This window comes from Mytilus californianus, unplaced genomic scaffold (assembly GCF_021869535.1).
Source record: "Mytilus californianus isolate M0D057914Y unplaced genomic scaffold, xbMytCali1.0.p SCAF_8, whole genome shotgun sequence".
Classification (NCBI taxonomy): domain Eukaryota; kingdom Metazoa; phylum Mollusca; class Bivalvia; order Mytilida; family Mytilidae; genus Mytilus; species Mytilus californianus.
Window position 1 is genome coordinate 63,285,973 of NW_026262734.1, and position 15,021 is coordinate 63,300,993.

Here is a 15,021-nt window from a genome sequence, read left to right on the forward strand (position 1 = left end):
ATAAGATATTTATATTCAAATCATTTTATCATAATTAATGAGAGTAGGGGTCGGATTATGCAGTATATTGCAAATAATTTGATTACGATTTATTAGACTATATGAAGACTATTGTCAATATACTGTATGGAAAGTTATGATAAAAACATAAATTACAGAAGTGAGTATTAGAACAATCATTAATCAACACTGAATAGCAATTTTTCTTATGACTTTGATCTTAAAAGTTTATTTTTTTCAACTGCATGGTGTAATAACATTGGTTACACAAAAGCTGATTCCCAAGGGGATGTACACACACTTTGTCTTTTGAAGAAAAAAAGTTGACTATGCAGTCATGGATTTTACTCATTATTGCAGACCATACGGTGACCTATGGTTGTTATTTGGTCTCTGGTGGAGAGTTGTCTCATTGGCAATTATACCACATCTTCTTATTTTTATATTATATATATAAGAACTACTTAAATTGAGAAATGTTGTTTGATTCAGATTGCCGAATTTAATCCCTTCCATAAAAGAGTTACTTCAATATGTGTTTATATTTGGAGAAAAAACTATATTTATATACTTTTCCAACACGATGTAATTCAAGACAAAAAAAAATGATACCATCTTTGTTTTTGGATAGATGTTGAAAACTCCAAATTAGGAGTGGAACACTATTATATACATTATGTTGTTTTAATTTGTGTGATGGTTTCTATAGGATCACTCTAGTATCATTAGTGAAAGATTTCGTTGTGTCACGGATATTGTTACTAAGACCTGATGACCTATTGTTGCTAACTTCTACACTATTTGGTCTCTGATTTATCCTCAGGGCATCTATGATGAGTTTATTTTCAACCACTAGGTCTATACTACTGCTGGTGGAGGTTTCCTTCCCGAGAGTATCACCAGCCCAGTAGTCAGCACATTTGTGTTGACATGAAGTATCATTGATATGGTTAGAATTATTAATTAACTATTTACACAACTTTGATGTTATCAAAATACTAAAGATTTTCTACCCGGCCAGGAATAGATAACTTTAGCTGTAATTGGCAAAACCTTTCAAAACTTTGGATTCTCGATGCTCTTCTAATTCGTACGTTTATTTTGGCCATTTTAACCTTTTTTATTCTATCATCTGTTGAGACTGGTGAGTCTTATGTAGACGAAACACACGTCTTACTCGATTGTACAAAAGTTCAATTTTGGTATCTATTATAAGTTTACGGAGAGTTGTCTCAATGGCAATCGTAACAGATCTAATTATTTTTACAAAATGCTATAAGATAAGACCTATAGTGTATAAGTCAACTTTTTTGCGATGTTTCTGTTGTTCGTTTTTGTTTTATTTATCATGGTATGTCTCTGGGTGAGTTTTTGTGCGCTGTTGTAAAAGTTTATGACGGTATTTAGTTTTTCCATGTATAGTTCTGTAAGGGAACAAAGGCAATTAGTATCCGATTTTGGGTTTTCTTTTAGTTTTTATTGTTGACATGTATTAAAGCGTTTTATATAAGGGCAATTTTGCCTTAAGTTTCAAAACCCTTATAGAACATTTGCACGTGGAAAGAAAAATCGCACGTTTTGACATTATGACAGAAAATAATGAAACAAAAGCCTTAAAAATCGACAAACAAATCCTTGATAAATTCTGGACATTATCTGAATCCAGCTCTGCAGAAATCATCAAGGCAACAGATCAACTGGTGGTTCTATTGAAGATAAAGCAAAAACGAAACACTGAGGTGTGAGGCCGAATAATTTGTACCCAATTTTTAAATTTGAATAACTCTAAAAAGAAGACCAACTAGACTTGATATTTTTAATATAGTTGTTGTTTTCAAGTCTTCATGGGAAGTGATATCATGTTGCTTTCAATGAGTGGATCCATTTATCTACTATAATAATTTATGAGGCAGGTGTTATCACTTTTGCCGTTTTGGGACTCTTGAGTCTGGAGGGGTACAAGTCAAATCGGCACACATAGAAAAAGTCAAATCGGCATCCATTTAAAGTCAATTCGGCATTCAATAATATTTTTATATAATATACATTTTTGTATATAAATAATTCTTAAAATGTTTAAATGACATGAATGATCTTTCTAATTTTATTTATGTAAAAAAATGGGGTTGGAGTTTATCGTACATTACATCGTTAGAAATCATCAAGCAGTTAGAATACATACGTTAATTGTTTGAAGTTTTCTCAACATTCTATGACTGTTGTTTTGATTAGTTTTCTTTTCAATTAAATAATCAACAAGTTTGTTGTTTTAACGCTATACAGGTAGTTATTGATGTTTTTTCTTCAAAAACTTAAATAAAAAAACAATGAAGCCATTACCAAAGCTGTTGTTATAAGAAGCAATAAAAGGGAAAACTATCACTAATCAAACTCGCATGCAAAATAATCAGCAATTAAGGTGGTATTTCAGGAAAGTTTAAACAGCATTTAAACCAACAATCATACAAAATGCTCAACTGGTTAAAACAAATATCCAATACCTTGAATACACATAAATTAAGTTGAACGAAAAAAAAGACATACAGAACCACCAAAAAATGTTAATAAGTCAATATTTCTGGACATCCCCTTCTTTATTTTAATCTTTTTGCTTAAAATACTGAAAAAAAGATATATATTCAACATATTTAACATATGTGCCGAAATGACTACATCGGGTGCCGATTTGACCAGATGCCGATTGAACCAGGTGCCGATTTGACTCTACCGGGTGCTGATTTGACCAGATGTCGATTTAATCAGGTGCCCATTTGACTAGAATTCGTCTGGAGCAGTTTTCTGATATTTATGGCCACATAATCCCCTATAAACTGTATTTGAGAAGATAATTACCAACTACAGCACTGTACTGTACACCCCAAGCAGGTAACAATAAAAGAGTTTGCAGTTTTGAAATCATATATGAACCGCTCTGGTCAAACTGAGGTCATTTGGGAGAAATCGCATCATGGAACATAATTTGTGACATGAAGATAATTGCTTTGTGACATCAAATTTTTCAGGGAAAAAGCACCTATTGGAAGATCATGTATCATGTGTATTGAAAAGTTTATAAACTTCCTCTTTCAAAATCTGTTAAATATTTTTAAAATACCCTATCTTTAAGCAGTAGTTAATTATATCAGGAACATCATGTATTGACGGGACTTGACACTACCTAGTTATAGCCAATTTTATTGTTGGGTCATAGTTAATAAATGACACGATATGGAAGCAGACATATGTAAAATACGTACTCGCTATTATCTTAATAATTTCTGATGATATCAATAACATGTCATTCAAACTAAGTAATAAGTGATGCCTGAGTGTATCGAACTTGTAATCTGTCACTTCAAATTTTAATAGTCACATTCATTTCATCACAGAAGGGTATAGAACGTGTAGAATGCAAACTAGGTAATAAAAAAATGGCGCCGATGGCATTCCCAGTAACCGCAAAATTTCACAAACCATTATAAAACACTTCACAGCAAATAAATCACACTTATATTGGTCATTTTATAAGACAAAATATATCAACTTTACGATAAAACTTATCAACTCTTTGTAATTGTTGAACGTTTGGAATTATGTGGTTAATTTATAGTGCAGATTCGATAGTTTTTCAATCAGACGCTTCTAAAATCAATAAATCTAGCGAAGTCTTGTAAAGTTCGAGATTTTATCAATTTTATACTGAAAAGCCTATCAGATTCATTTCCCGTTAGATATACTGTTCCCAGATTATATAAAGATCCATTTTGTCAGATCATTCAATTAAAACTACTATATTGTTATCATTTTGAGCTATTGTCACATGATTGGTACTTTTAGGAAAGAACAGTTCCACTAAATTTTTCATTAAACATGTTGAACTGATTTTCCTGTGCCATTGACAAACACTGAACATCAGATTTTTTTACTAACCTGCATTTGTATACAAAGAAGAGAACCATCACAAGTCAGAAAAAACCCAATATGACTGGTCTGCAAAGTGCTTGTATTAAATACTTGACCCAATGGATCTAAAAGTATATTAAATGTAAGTTATTTCCAAAGTTTTTAACAGATTGTGAAAAGGAAAGATGTTAACTTTTAAATTCTTAACTGGTTTAGGTATACAAATAGAGCTGTAGGCATAAAATATGATGATGTGGTAGATGCTAAAATTTCCTCAATAGAGTGAATAAGGTCAAATGAAGGTTTGATTAGGGATTGTGTTATCATGGTTATGTCTGCACATGGTCTGTAGGCTGCCAAAATAAATTCTTTCTGAAATGATCATGGATTTTACATTTATAAGCACATCACAGATTGAACTTGGTGAAGGGGGAAACCTCTTTCTCCATTTATCTGTTTATATTCTGCAGTTTCAACAAAGCTTTTAGATCAATCATGTGAAACAGAACTAAAGTAACCTGTCTTGTCTGTGTTACTTTGAAGCACATAACATGATAGAATATATATTTATATAAATGGTTTACCCAAACATAAGAGTGACTTTATAGAGGGTCTGGATGGGGTTTACAGAAAAGAAAAAAAGTGCAGTACAAAGGGCCAAAAATATAAAGAATAGAAGAAAATAGGCAAAATTGATCAGAATAGAGAATAGGTTGGTGCTAAAATATTAAGAATAGAATATAACGGGCAAAATAAATAAAGAATAGAGAAAAATGGCCTGAAAAATAAAAGAATAAAGAAATAAAGGACCCATTGCCCATCCAGATCCTCTTTATAGAGTTATATCTCTTAACCTAGGTAATCACCTAGGCTAGGTGATCTCGAATGCAGGAGGTTGTTCGTTTGATCCCTGGCAATGTCAAATCAAAGACTTGAAAATTAGTATTTGCTGCTTCTCTGCTGAGCACATAGCATTTAGGAGTAAGAGCAAAGAGTGTAAGGCACAGAGTCAGAATAATGTGTATGGGTCATATCCCATTATTATGATCTCGTCCTGAATATGCATTTAATTTGCCACTAGACATAAATCCATCAATCAATCTAAGCCAAGGTCTACCTCATTGATACCATCTGATCATGCTGATTTCTTAATAAAAGGCTTTGATGAAATTTTCTTTTAATTCTCGTTTCAGACTGAATTGTCAGAAGAATTGGAATACAGTGTAAAAAGATTGGTAAAAGGTTTAGCCTCTAGTAGAGAAACAGCACGACAAGGCTTTTCTGTTGCTCTTTGTCAGGTAATGAAAATATAAAGTCTTGTCTTCTACTGGTCATGGCTACCAACTAGATTGACTTCACCTACGCTAAAAACGACCTTGCCATTTTGGGCGCGATGTTTTCCTTTGTGGTCCTTTGTCAACCATGGTCAGCCATACTGTTTTTCCGGCCATCTGTCACACTTTTGTCTACTTTATTTTACTCCACTACACGCAGTAGAGAAGTATTACGTGGTTGGGTATCCGTCCATACTTCCATCTGTCTGACCGTCCCATGGTGGTTTCCAGATGGAAACTTGAGAACGGATCAAAGATTTATTTCATTTGTTCCCAATTGTTTAGCACTATAAAGTACAAGTTAAGTTTGATTTTCATCTTAAATCAACATACAGTTTTCAGATAATCAATTTTGAACTATTTGTGACCCTTTTTGTATCTACAATGTATAGTCTGTTAGAAGTCTTCGTTTCTTTGTTTCTAGAGCCTGATAAGCTATCAAATTGTCAAGTTATGATCATTTTTGGACCATTTTTGTTTCTTAAAAAAGATTTAAGTTGGTCTGGGTTATTGCTTCAAATACACTATGGACACTATGGGCGATGGTCATCACTAGCACATAGAGCACTCGCTACAAGCGTCTCTGTGTGTGGTTCCAAAGAGACAAATGTATCCAAGTAAGGTTGATGATCAGTTTCATGTTTTATGTCCCTACAACATTGTTGCGGTAAATATAGTTTTTCGGTCTGTTCGTCCATCCGTTCGTTCGTCAGTTACACTTTGGTTTACCTTTGCAATTAAGATGATTTCCTAAAAGGTTTGAAGTCGAATCTTCATGAAATTTTGTACCATACTCTTTATTTATCATGATATGGACTAACAACTGTGTAAAAATGGGGGAGTTCAATCGAAAATGAAAATAAGCGCCGAGCGGGACACCCCCGTCTTCAAGACATTTCCTTGTTGCATCAGTCTTTTAGATCGTGTTCAAAGTATCTCAGTAGGTAAATCCAGCTCTACATCCCGGTGATTTTATAAGTGTTTTGGGGACTTGCTCAATATGACCCAATATGAATATTGTGTTGGATTAGTGAAATACTGAATGTTTGGTTGAAACTTCTGTTCTGAAAAATCGAAAAGTTCAAGTCCTGTTTTGGTCTCAATATGGAAAAAAACGGATATGGATTAATGGCACGAAGACATCACATATTGATCATTAAATGCCTTACAACAATAAATCTAGAGCTGACGACACGAACTTCAATAGAGCAGGAACTTCCCACTTACAGACAGCCATCTCTGGATGGCCTCAAACAAAACAAGAACAACCGAACCCAAGGGCACAGCAAAATGTCCAAATATCTAATTTAAAACTAAAAGGTTTAATCAGGAAGATATATGTCCCTGGTTTAATAACACAAGAATCGACACAACAATGACTTAAATGGATCCTTTTAATATAAAAACGACTTCCGACCTCTATGTTAGAAAAAACGACCTGCGACCTGTACATTTTTCTTAAAAACGACCTCGCGACCTTGCGACGAATATAAAAGCGACCTTGCGACCTGAGGGGGGTACCCTGTGGGAGCCCCATGTTTACAAATGGTATATAGAAGCTAAAAAAATATTAACGAAACAATTTCACAAAACCCTGAATGTGACAACATATTGAATCATAAGTTCATTTTAGCTCATAAAAGACATAGATACTTACAAAAAAAAAATCCAATATACAGTATACAGAAGAGATTTTTGAAATTGAAGTCACAAATCTAAAACATTTTTCCCAGTTGTCAGAGCTCAAAGGGAAATTACTCTTATAATTTTTTGCACTTGTTTTCTTGTAGATTCTGAGAAAGTTTGATGTAGTAACAGTGGAAGAATTTTTAAATTTGATATCTAAACATTTAAAGTTACCGAAGAAAGAATCTAAAGCGGTAAGTTTAATGCAGAATCTTAAAATACAAAACTTGTATAAATGTTGAAGAGAAAAGTGTCCTGCTATACTGTGGGTTCATTTATTTTCGTTGATATCAATTTTTGTGAATGGAAGAAAAATTGTAATTTCGTTGATATTTCATTTCATGGTTTTGTACATGATGTATGACTACAAAACATAATTTTCAGATTGAAAAAAAATGTGTACACTGGTACATGTATAAAAACATGGAAAAAATCAATCCAAGAAGATCTTATAAATTTATGTCAATTTTTAACAATGTAGGCTAAATAAAGATTCAAGATTGTGTGGTTCACTGAATATTAAAATGTGATAGAACAAGAGGGGTTGGTGTTCTATTGACAAATATTCTGTTCTTTATATTTGCTTTTTATTTGATTTGACATTTTTATATAATTTTAGGAGAAAGGCAGTAGCTTTTTAGGAGAATCATTAGCTTATTTGACTTTGATACAATCAGGAAGACTTCTACAAGTAAGTATTAGTGATCTACAGCACAATGGTCAATAACATATGTACTGGTATCTTACATTAAGCTGTCTCTTGATTATTCGTTATAAATGTATGGCAGGCATGTTTAAACCTGCCACATTTTTTATGTGTATGTCCCAAGCCAACAGCCTGTAGTCCATTGGTTGTTTTTGGTTGCCATCTGTCTTAAATGCTTTTTATTTAACAGTATTATCTTAAATCTAACAAGCCTTAGTTTTCTCTTTTGAATTGTTTCAGATTTAAACTACAATATGGTATTGGTTTTGCTCATTTTTGAAGGCCATATAGTGATCTTTAATTGTTATCCTTGTCCTGAGGTATTTGGTAGATATTTGTTTAATTGGCAATCTTTCCACACTTCTTACTTTTCTATGGAAAATTGAGAAGCATTTGAAGTGATGAGAAGAAGTAGTATCAAAATATTTTACAAATTAACATGTATACACAGACAAAACTTAAAACTGAAGATTGCCTTTTTTTTTCAACTTGTCATTTCCAAGCAGTTAACCAAATTTCATTAGTCCTAAAGTAAAAACCACTTGTCCAAATTTTGAAATTCATAATTGTCTCAATATTGAACAAAAGTCAAGTATTCAACGACAAGAGTGCTTCATGGCACCTTTCTTGTATTACAACACATATATTCTGTAAACCTGTATATTTTTCTGGAAACTTTTTTACATTTAGCCCTTTCTAACCTATTTCACAGCGATTTATCTTAGAGATTTTCCTATCTTATTGGTGTTTTCATCATGTTCATATAGGAGTAGATCCAAGTTTTAGATATTCACGACAATTTATTTCACTTTATTTTTCCGCTCTAGACAGTTGCAAACAGCTTTTGATTGTCAGAATAACTTTCCCTTTGCAGCAACAAGACTATCAAATTACTGTAAATTCATAAATTATTGCGGCGTGCATTTATTATTGCAATTTTTGAAGAATTGACAAAAAAATGCGAGATTAATTATTGCATTATCAGGAAAAACTGCGTACAGATATATGTAACACATATCAGAATGCGAGTTCTTACTATTGTGATACTCAAGGAATCGCATTATTCGCATTAATAAAAACCTCGCAATAATTTCTGAATTTACAGTACTGAATGGGTAGCAATGGGATGATTGAAAACTTGTTAACAAATTTGGTTCTATGTTCATGATGTTTACAATTGTTAATCAAGGATATAATATTAAAGCTTTATTTCAGTTAGAACATACGGAAAAATTTCAGCTACAATATTATATTTGCAATGGAGAAACAAAATATCCGCAAAATTTGAAAGTTGGGAACTACAACATATTAAATTTCCTTTGAAGATTTTGCCATGTAAAATAATATTTCATGTTATTTGATTAATTGTTTCTTTCTGTGAAAACAAATTAACCTAGTTTTGTGTTTTGTTGTATCAGATTTTAAACTCAACAAAACCCACCATCTTAAAGACAGTAGTGCATGGATTTCTAAGTTTGGCCTCTAATTTGTCAAATTCATCTGTATATTTTTATTGACAATATATTACAGGGAGATGGACAATTTATAAAGAAAGTAATTAGAGGATTACTGTGGGTCAGTGAGAAACGAGTGTACCTCAAACAGATCTGTTATAATGGCATCCGTCTTATTGTTCAACAGGTAAATACTTTGGTTGATGCTGTATACATGGTATAGATGAAACAATTGAAAATTCTATTTTTGTATATTCAATAGGCATGACAGAAAAATACTCAATAGGATCATATTTCAAAGTTTCAAATTCTAAAAATGACCAGCAATCACCTTGTTTCAAAAATTTTGTTTCATAACTTTTCGTCTGTATTTATTGGAAACACAGTTAATTTTTTTTTTAAGTTCACAACTGAAGTATATTTGTTGTTTTCAAAGTATTATTATGAAAGTTGTATTAAATATATTGTGACAACGATACATTAAATTAATATAAAATGTAGCATTCAAAACTTTTTCAGACCTTTTACAGCTCTTCTATAAAAGCATGCAAAGCAAACCTTTGATCAACTTGCTTGCTAGGTTTGCTTGGATGTTTGCAAACAATAGGTAGGCGGAGCCTTTCAGTCTGTTTTGTATATACTGGAATTTGATTAGACAATAAAAATTGACATGCAATGAAGGTAATGTTTATTGTCCAATCAAATTCCAGTATATAGTAAACAGACTGAAACAGACTACCTACCTTTTGTTTACAAACATCCAAACAAACATAGCAAGCAAGTTGATCAAAGGTTTGCTTTGCATGCTTTTATAGAAGAGCTGTAATGCTTATTTTTGTAAACTCATGATTGGCTCCTGTCCCTTTGATAATTTCTAAACATTTACTTTTATTGACGACTATAACCATCTTTGTACACAAAAAAATTACAGCATGTTAATTATGTCATTTACTTCAACAACATTAGAGTTGCGTCTTCAGAAACTTCTAATCATATTTTACTTTCCTCTGACAGAGAAACTACATACGTACATCCAACCACATCGTGAGTGGTAGTAATTTTAGAGACTATTTCAAAATGCAGATGTGATGTGGAAAGTAGCGAACGTATGCTTATTTATTCTTTGAATCAGGATACTGTTTTGTTCTCCAGATATCTTGCAAAATACTTATGGATGTTTCTGATATGGATGCATTAACATGTTTTTATACGCCCGTTTACGGGACGTATTATGGTATACCGTTGACCGTCCGTCCGTCCATCCGTTGTCAACATGTCGGATATTAATTCAAAAATGCTTTAACCAATATGCATGAAACTTTGGTGAATTGTTTATATCTATTGCATGAGCTCCCTTTTGTTTTTTATAAATTTCAGATTTATCATTTCTGAGTTTTGGGGTTTTATTCATTAAAAAAGGAGGATTTTCCAGTTTTCGGACAATAACTCAAAAACAATTTCACCAATTAGCATGAAACTTTTGTGAATTGTTCATATCTATTGACGTGAGCTCCCTTTCGTTTTTTATAAATTTAGGATTTACCATTTCCGAGTTTTGGGGTTTTATTCATTAAAAAAGGGGGGATTTTCCTGTTTTCAGACAATAACTCAAAAAAAATTTCACCAATTTGCAAGAAACTTTTGTGAATTGTTCATATCTATTGATGTGAGCTCCCTTTCGTTTTTTTATAAATTTCGGATTTACCGTTTCCGAGTTTTGGGGTTTTATTCATTAAAAAAGGGGGGATTTTCCTGTTTTCAGACAATAACTCAAAAACAATTTCACCAATTTGCAAGAAACTTTGGTGAATTGTTTATTTCGATCGACATGAGCTCCCTTTTGATTTTTATAAATTTCAGACTATACGTTTCCGATTTATGGGGTTTTATTCATTACAAAAATGGGGATTTTCCAGTTTTCTGACAATAATGAAAGCAATTTTTATGAAACTTTGGTAAATTGTTTATATCTATTTTTGTAAGCTCCCTTTTATAAATTTTCGATTTTATGTTTCTGAGTTATAAGATTTTATTTGTTAATAGTCTGACAACAGATTTACTAAGTATTACGCAACAGCACAGTGTATTGCACAACAGCAAGAAATCTTTCATATAACCAATTTCAAGTTCTTTGACTACATTTATTCAGAAACCTATAATATATCAAATATTTAATTACAATACAAATTCAGACCCGTATCAAGCTTGAATATTGTGTCCATTTTTGCCCCAACTGTTCAGGGTTGGACCTCTGCGGGTGTATCCAGCTGCGCTCAGCGAAGCAGTTTATTAATATTGCCTTCTTGAAAGAAAAAGTAAATAGCATTTCATTTATGTAAATAATTTTTAGATCAGCAGTGAAGATTTTGAGCAGTATGCTTGGCCAGAGATAGAAGGAGAGTTGAAGACAGGATGGGAAGGCTGCTCAGCAGATGTATTCAGTCTATTGATAACATGCAGGAAACACCACTCTGTAAATATTATTTATTCTAAAATCACATGACTCCACACCATTCCCCCCTACCCATGCTCTCACATTCACAAAAAAGGAAGAAAACCAAGCAATAATACACACAGATACATTTACAGTTGAACCTCATATTGTGTGAGGTATTTTGTGGGACATGTGTCAAATTAAATTAGATTCATTGCATTTCTTATTCTGATTACTTTTCCAGACTGCACACGAAATGTACGTGTAGTCTGGTAACGAAATATGTGTACAAATTAGGGAGTTCAAATAACCTTTTCCATAACTTGATATAAAATGACAATTTACAGTTACAGTTCCTGTAGTATACATTTTTGCTTATTATCTCTACTTGTGAATTTCCTGTTAATAAATTGCTTCTGAAAATTAGTTGGTTTACACAGTAATTAAACATTGTATACTTGTAGGAATTGGTAAACAAACAGTTTCTTAAAGAACATTGGAAGACAAAGAAATTATTTAAAGAAGATCACTTCACTAAATTATGGAATATTTTAATGGTTAGTATCAAGTGTTAATGTTTGTATAAAAAAAAGGTAAGAAAATATCACAGGTAAATCAAAAACCATATTTAGATTGAACAACACAGGCAAAATGAAAAACAGACCAACCAACAGTCCTCAAAAAACTAAAGATTAAGGAAAACAATCCCCATAAAAGGCCAAAGGTGAGCAATGGTGTTCTGGCATTGTTATAACTTTTAGGTATGAAGCAAGCTATTTAGATTCAAACAAATGGTATAAAGATATATACTTAACATCTTAATTACAATCAAAATTGATATAAAGTGAGAGCAATTTAGATATTTTGCTTTTTATATACCAGTAAGTCTAATCTAATCGTACTTGCATAATTTCTGCAATATTTGAGGAATAACTGATGAGTAATGGTTTCCATAACAAACATAAATATACATAGAACAGTTTTAGTTGTAATTGACCAAGGATATATTTAAGATAAAATTTATTCCCAACATTTTAGATTGAGGGTAATTTAGGACTTTGCATAAACAGTTCTTTTTAGAATTTAAATGGGATTGATTTACAATTAAAAATCTTACAGGATATGTTCAGTATGTGAAGAAATAATATTTTTTTATTATTGATTTTGAACCAGTCAACTCCAGTTCAAATACCAACATGTGTAATGAAATTTGTACGATATCATACATTTTAATACTTATTGTACTAGTTGAAACTGCTTTACGGGATAATTTAATTATAAGAATATGACAAAAGGAGATGTGATGTATCTGTCTGTCACATGTCAATGAGACACCAAACAATGTTCATTATCATAAGCCCTTTAGCTTACAGTATTCTACACTAGATAAGTAATTTATACAGTATGTTAAGTTCTAAATTGTTCTAAATCTAGAAAAATTGTCAATAAAATTATCACAGACTGTCTGGTGTAGGAATAGAATAGAAAAAAGTGCTACTACATGAAATCACTAAGATTTGATTTTCTTTTGATGAAGTGAAGAACAATTGTTATAGTACTTTTAATTTCTGTGAATGTCTTCTTTTTTCTCAGGAAGGAACATCGTGTGATCCTGTGATTCATCACATCAACAAGGTCATTGTCCAGGAACTGGTACACAACAAATGCTCATTAGGACAGTTTTGGCAAGCAGGACAGGGTAAGATCAGGCATTGGTAGTAAAAAGTAAAATCACAAAAATACTGAACTCCGAGGAAAACACGAATGGACAACAACTGTCATATTCCTGACTTGGTACAGGCATTTTCAAATGTAGAAAATGGTGGATTGAACCTGGTTTTATAGCGCTAAACCTCTCACTTGTATGCCAGTCTTATCAAATTCCGTTATATTTACAACAATGCGTGAACAAAACAGACATTATAAATAAAATAGTCAAAATATGGGTACAGCAGTCATCACTGTGTTACAATATCAAAACAAACAATTATTTACAAAAAAGAACAAAAGCATCTATCAAATTAAAAACCACATTCATTGCTTCGCGTGTCTGACATCAGAAAATGTAAACGTCACATAAGAAGAAATTTTGTCATTCAATGTTTATTCAAAACAATTTTATAATTTCACATGGGGAATGTTGGTATACAGGGTTAAAAAATCAAAAGTTATTTTAGGATTAATTTCAGAAATAGACCGAGATTTAAAATTGTCCAGAAGTTCTTTAGAATTTTTAAGAATCCACATATGGTTAATACCACTACGGGAGTAAAATAAATTTGTCGTTTGTCGTTCAAAGTATTTTCAAATTTATAATAGAACAATAACATAATGACATATAATAGAACAATAACATAATGACATATAATAGAACAATAACATAATGACGGGATCTTTTAAAGTACAGAGTCACGTTATAAGAACCACAGAAACACAAAAAGTCGCATATACAAAACACACCAGCAAAAATGAAAGATAATACAAACACATTGACGGGATGTATAAGTACCTAGCCACGTCAAATGGATATCACAGAAAACAAACCAAACAGTAAAAGTAATATTAATAATAGAACAAAGACAAATGAAAGAACAATATTACACGTTGTTAAGATGATAAACAACGTCAGTATGCAGAATCTATACTTCAAGACCATCATGTATTATTTGTGAAGTTGATACGGAATATTTACCAACAAGGTCTTGGTACCTTCCGATGAACTTTTTTAGAAAAAGGACGAGACGTTCTTTGACATACCCCTGGTTCATCAACTTTCTGCTCAGACACTGGCTGTGTGTACTATGTCTTCAACCTTGGCTAGTATTTGCGCATATTCGATGCTGAATACAACATTATTTTGTGAATTTCCTGAAATGAATGCTGCTCATTAAAAACATTAGAAAATGTATACCAAAAAGAGTGAACAGACATAAACAGTAGAAATCTTAGAATTAAAATATCTATGTTGATGGTAAATGATAATGTTTGTAATAATGTATTTCAAAATGCAAGAACTACTGTAAATTAAGAAATTATTGCGTGCATTTATTATTGCGATTTTGTCATTTTAGACTAAAATGCGATTTTAATTTTTGCGATATTGTGAAAAATCCTGTTTAATTCATGTACAAAGTTTTAAAATGCGAGTTTAAATTATTGCGATTATAACCCTGTCGCATTTTTCGCAATAATAAAAACATCGCAATAATTTCTGAATTTACAGTAATTAAAAGTAGAAAGAAAAAAGGCTGATTATCTTCATACTTAAATAAAAATATATATGACATTTTCAGTATTTTTTTCTGAATTTAAGAATTATGTTTTTGAATGGAAACTTTATTTTATATTACAGGGATTGTGTTTGGCAAGTCACAGGTCAAACTATTGAACCTTGGTTTCCATATGTTGTTAGAGTTACTTCCCTTGGTCAAAACAGCTGATGAGGTTAGTTACTAAACATCTACTTATCTTTCCTTTTTAAAAGGGGCAGTGTATAGTGTTAGG

General features: G+C 31.8%; 1 protein-coding gene across 1 annotated transcript in view; it reads left to right on the top strand.

Annotated features, from left to right (window-relative positions):
• The first annotated feature begins 1,549 nt into the window (after window positions 1-1,549).
• The window catches only part of LOC127711276 (myb-binding protein 1A-like), a 53,942-nt gene continuing 40,470 nt past the window's right edge, over window positions 1,550-15,021 (top strand). Inside the window, exons 1-9 of the mRNA XM_052217268.1 lie at window positions 1,550-1,739; window positions 5,097-5,201; window positions 7,028-7,117; window positions 7,543-7,614; window positions 9,160-9,270; window positions 11,434-11,556; window positions 11,982-12,074; window positions 13,111-13,216; window positions 14,870-14,961. Of these exons, the coding sequence (XP_052073228.1) occupies window positions 1,587-1,739; window positions 5,097-5,201; window positions 7,028-7,117; window positions 7,543-7,614; window positions 9,160-9,270; window positions 11,434-11,556; window positions 11,982-12,074; window positions 13,111-13,216; window positions 14,870-14,961 (945 nt within the window). The 5' untranslated portion in view covers window positions 1,550-1,586. The remainder of the gene's footprint in view (window positions 1,740-5,096; window positions 5,202-7,027; window positions 7,118-7,542; window positions 7,615-9,159; window positions 9,271-11,433; window positions 11,557-11,981; window positions 12,075-13,110; window positions 13,217-14,869; window positions 14,962-15,021) is intronic.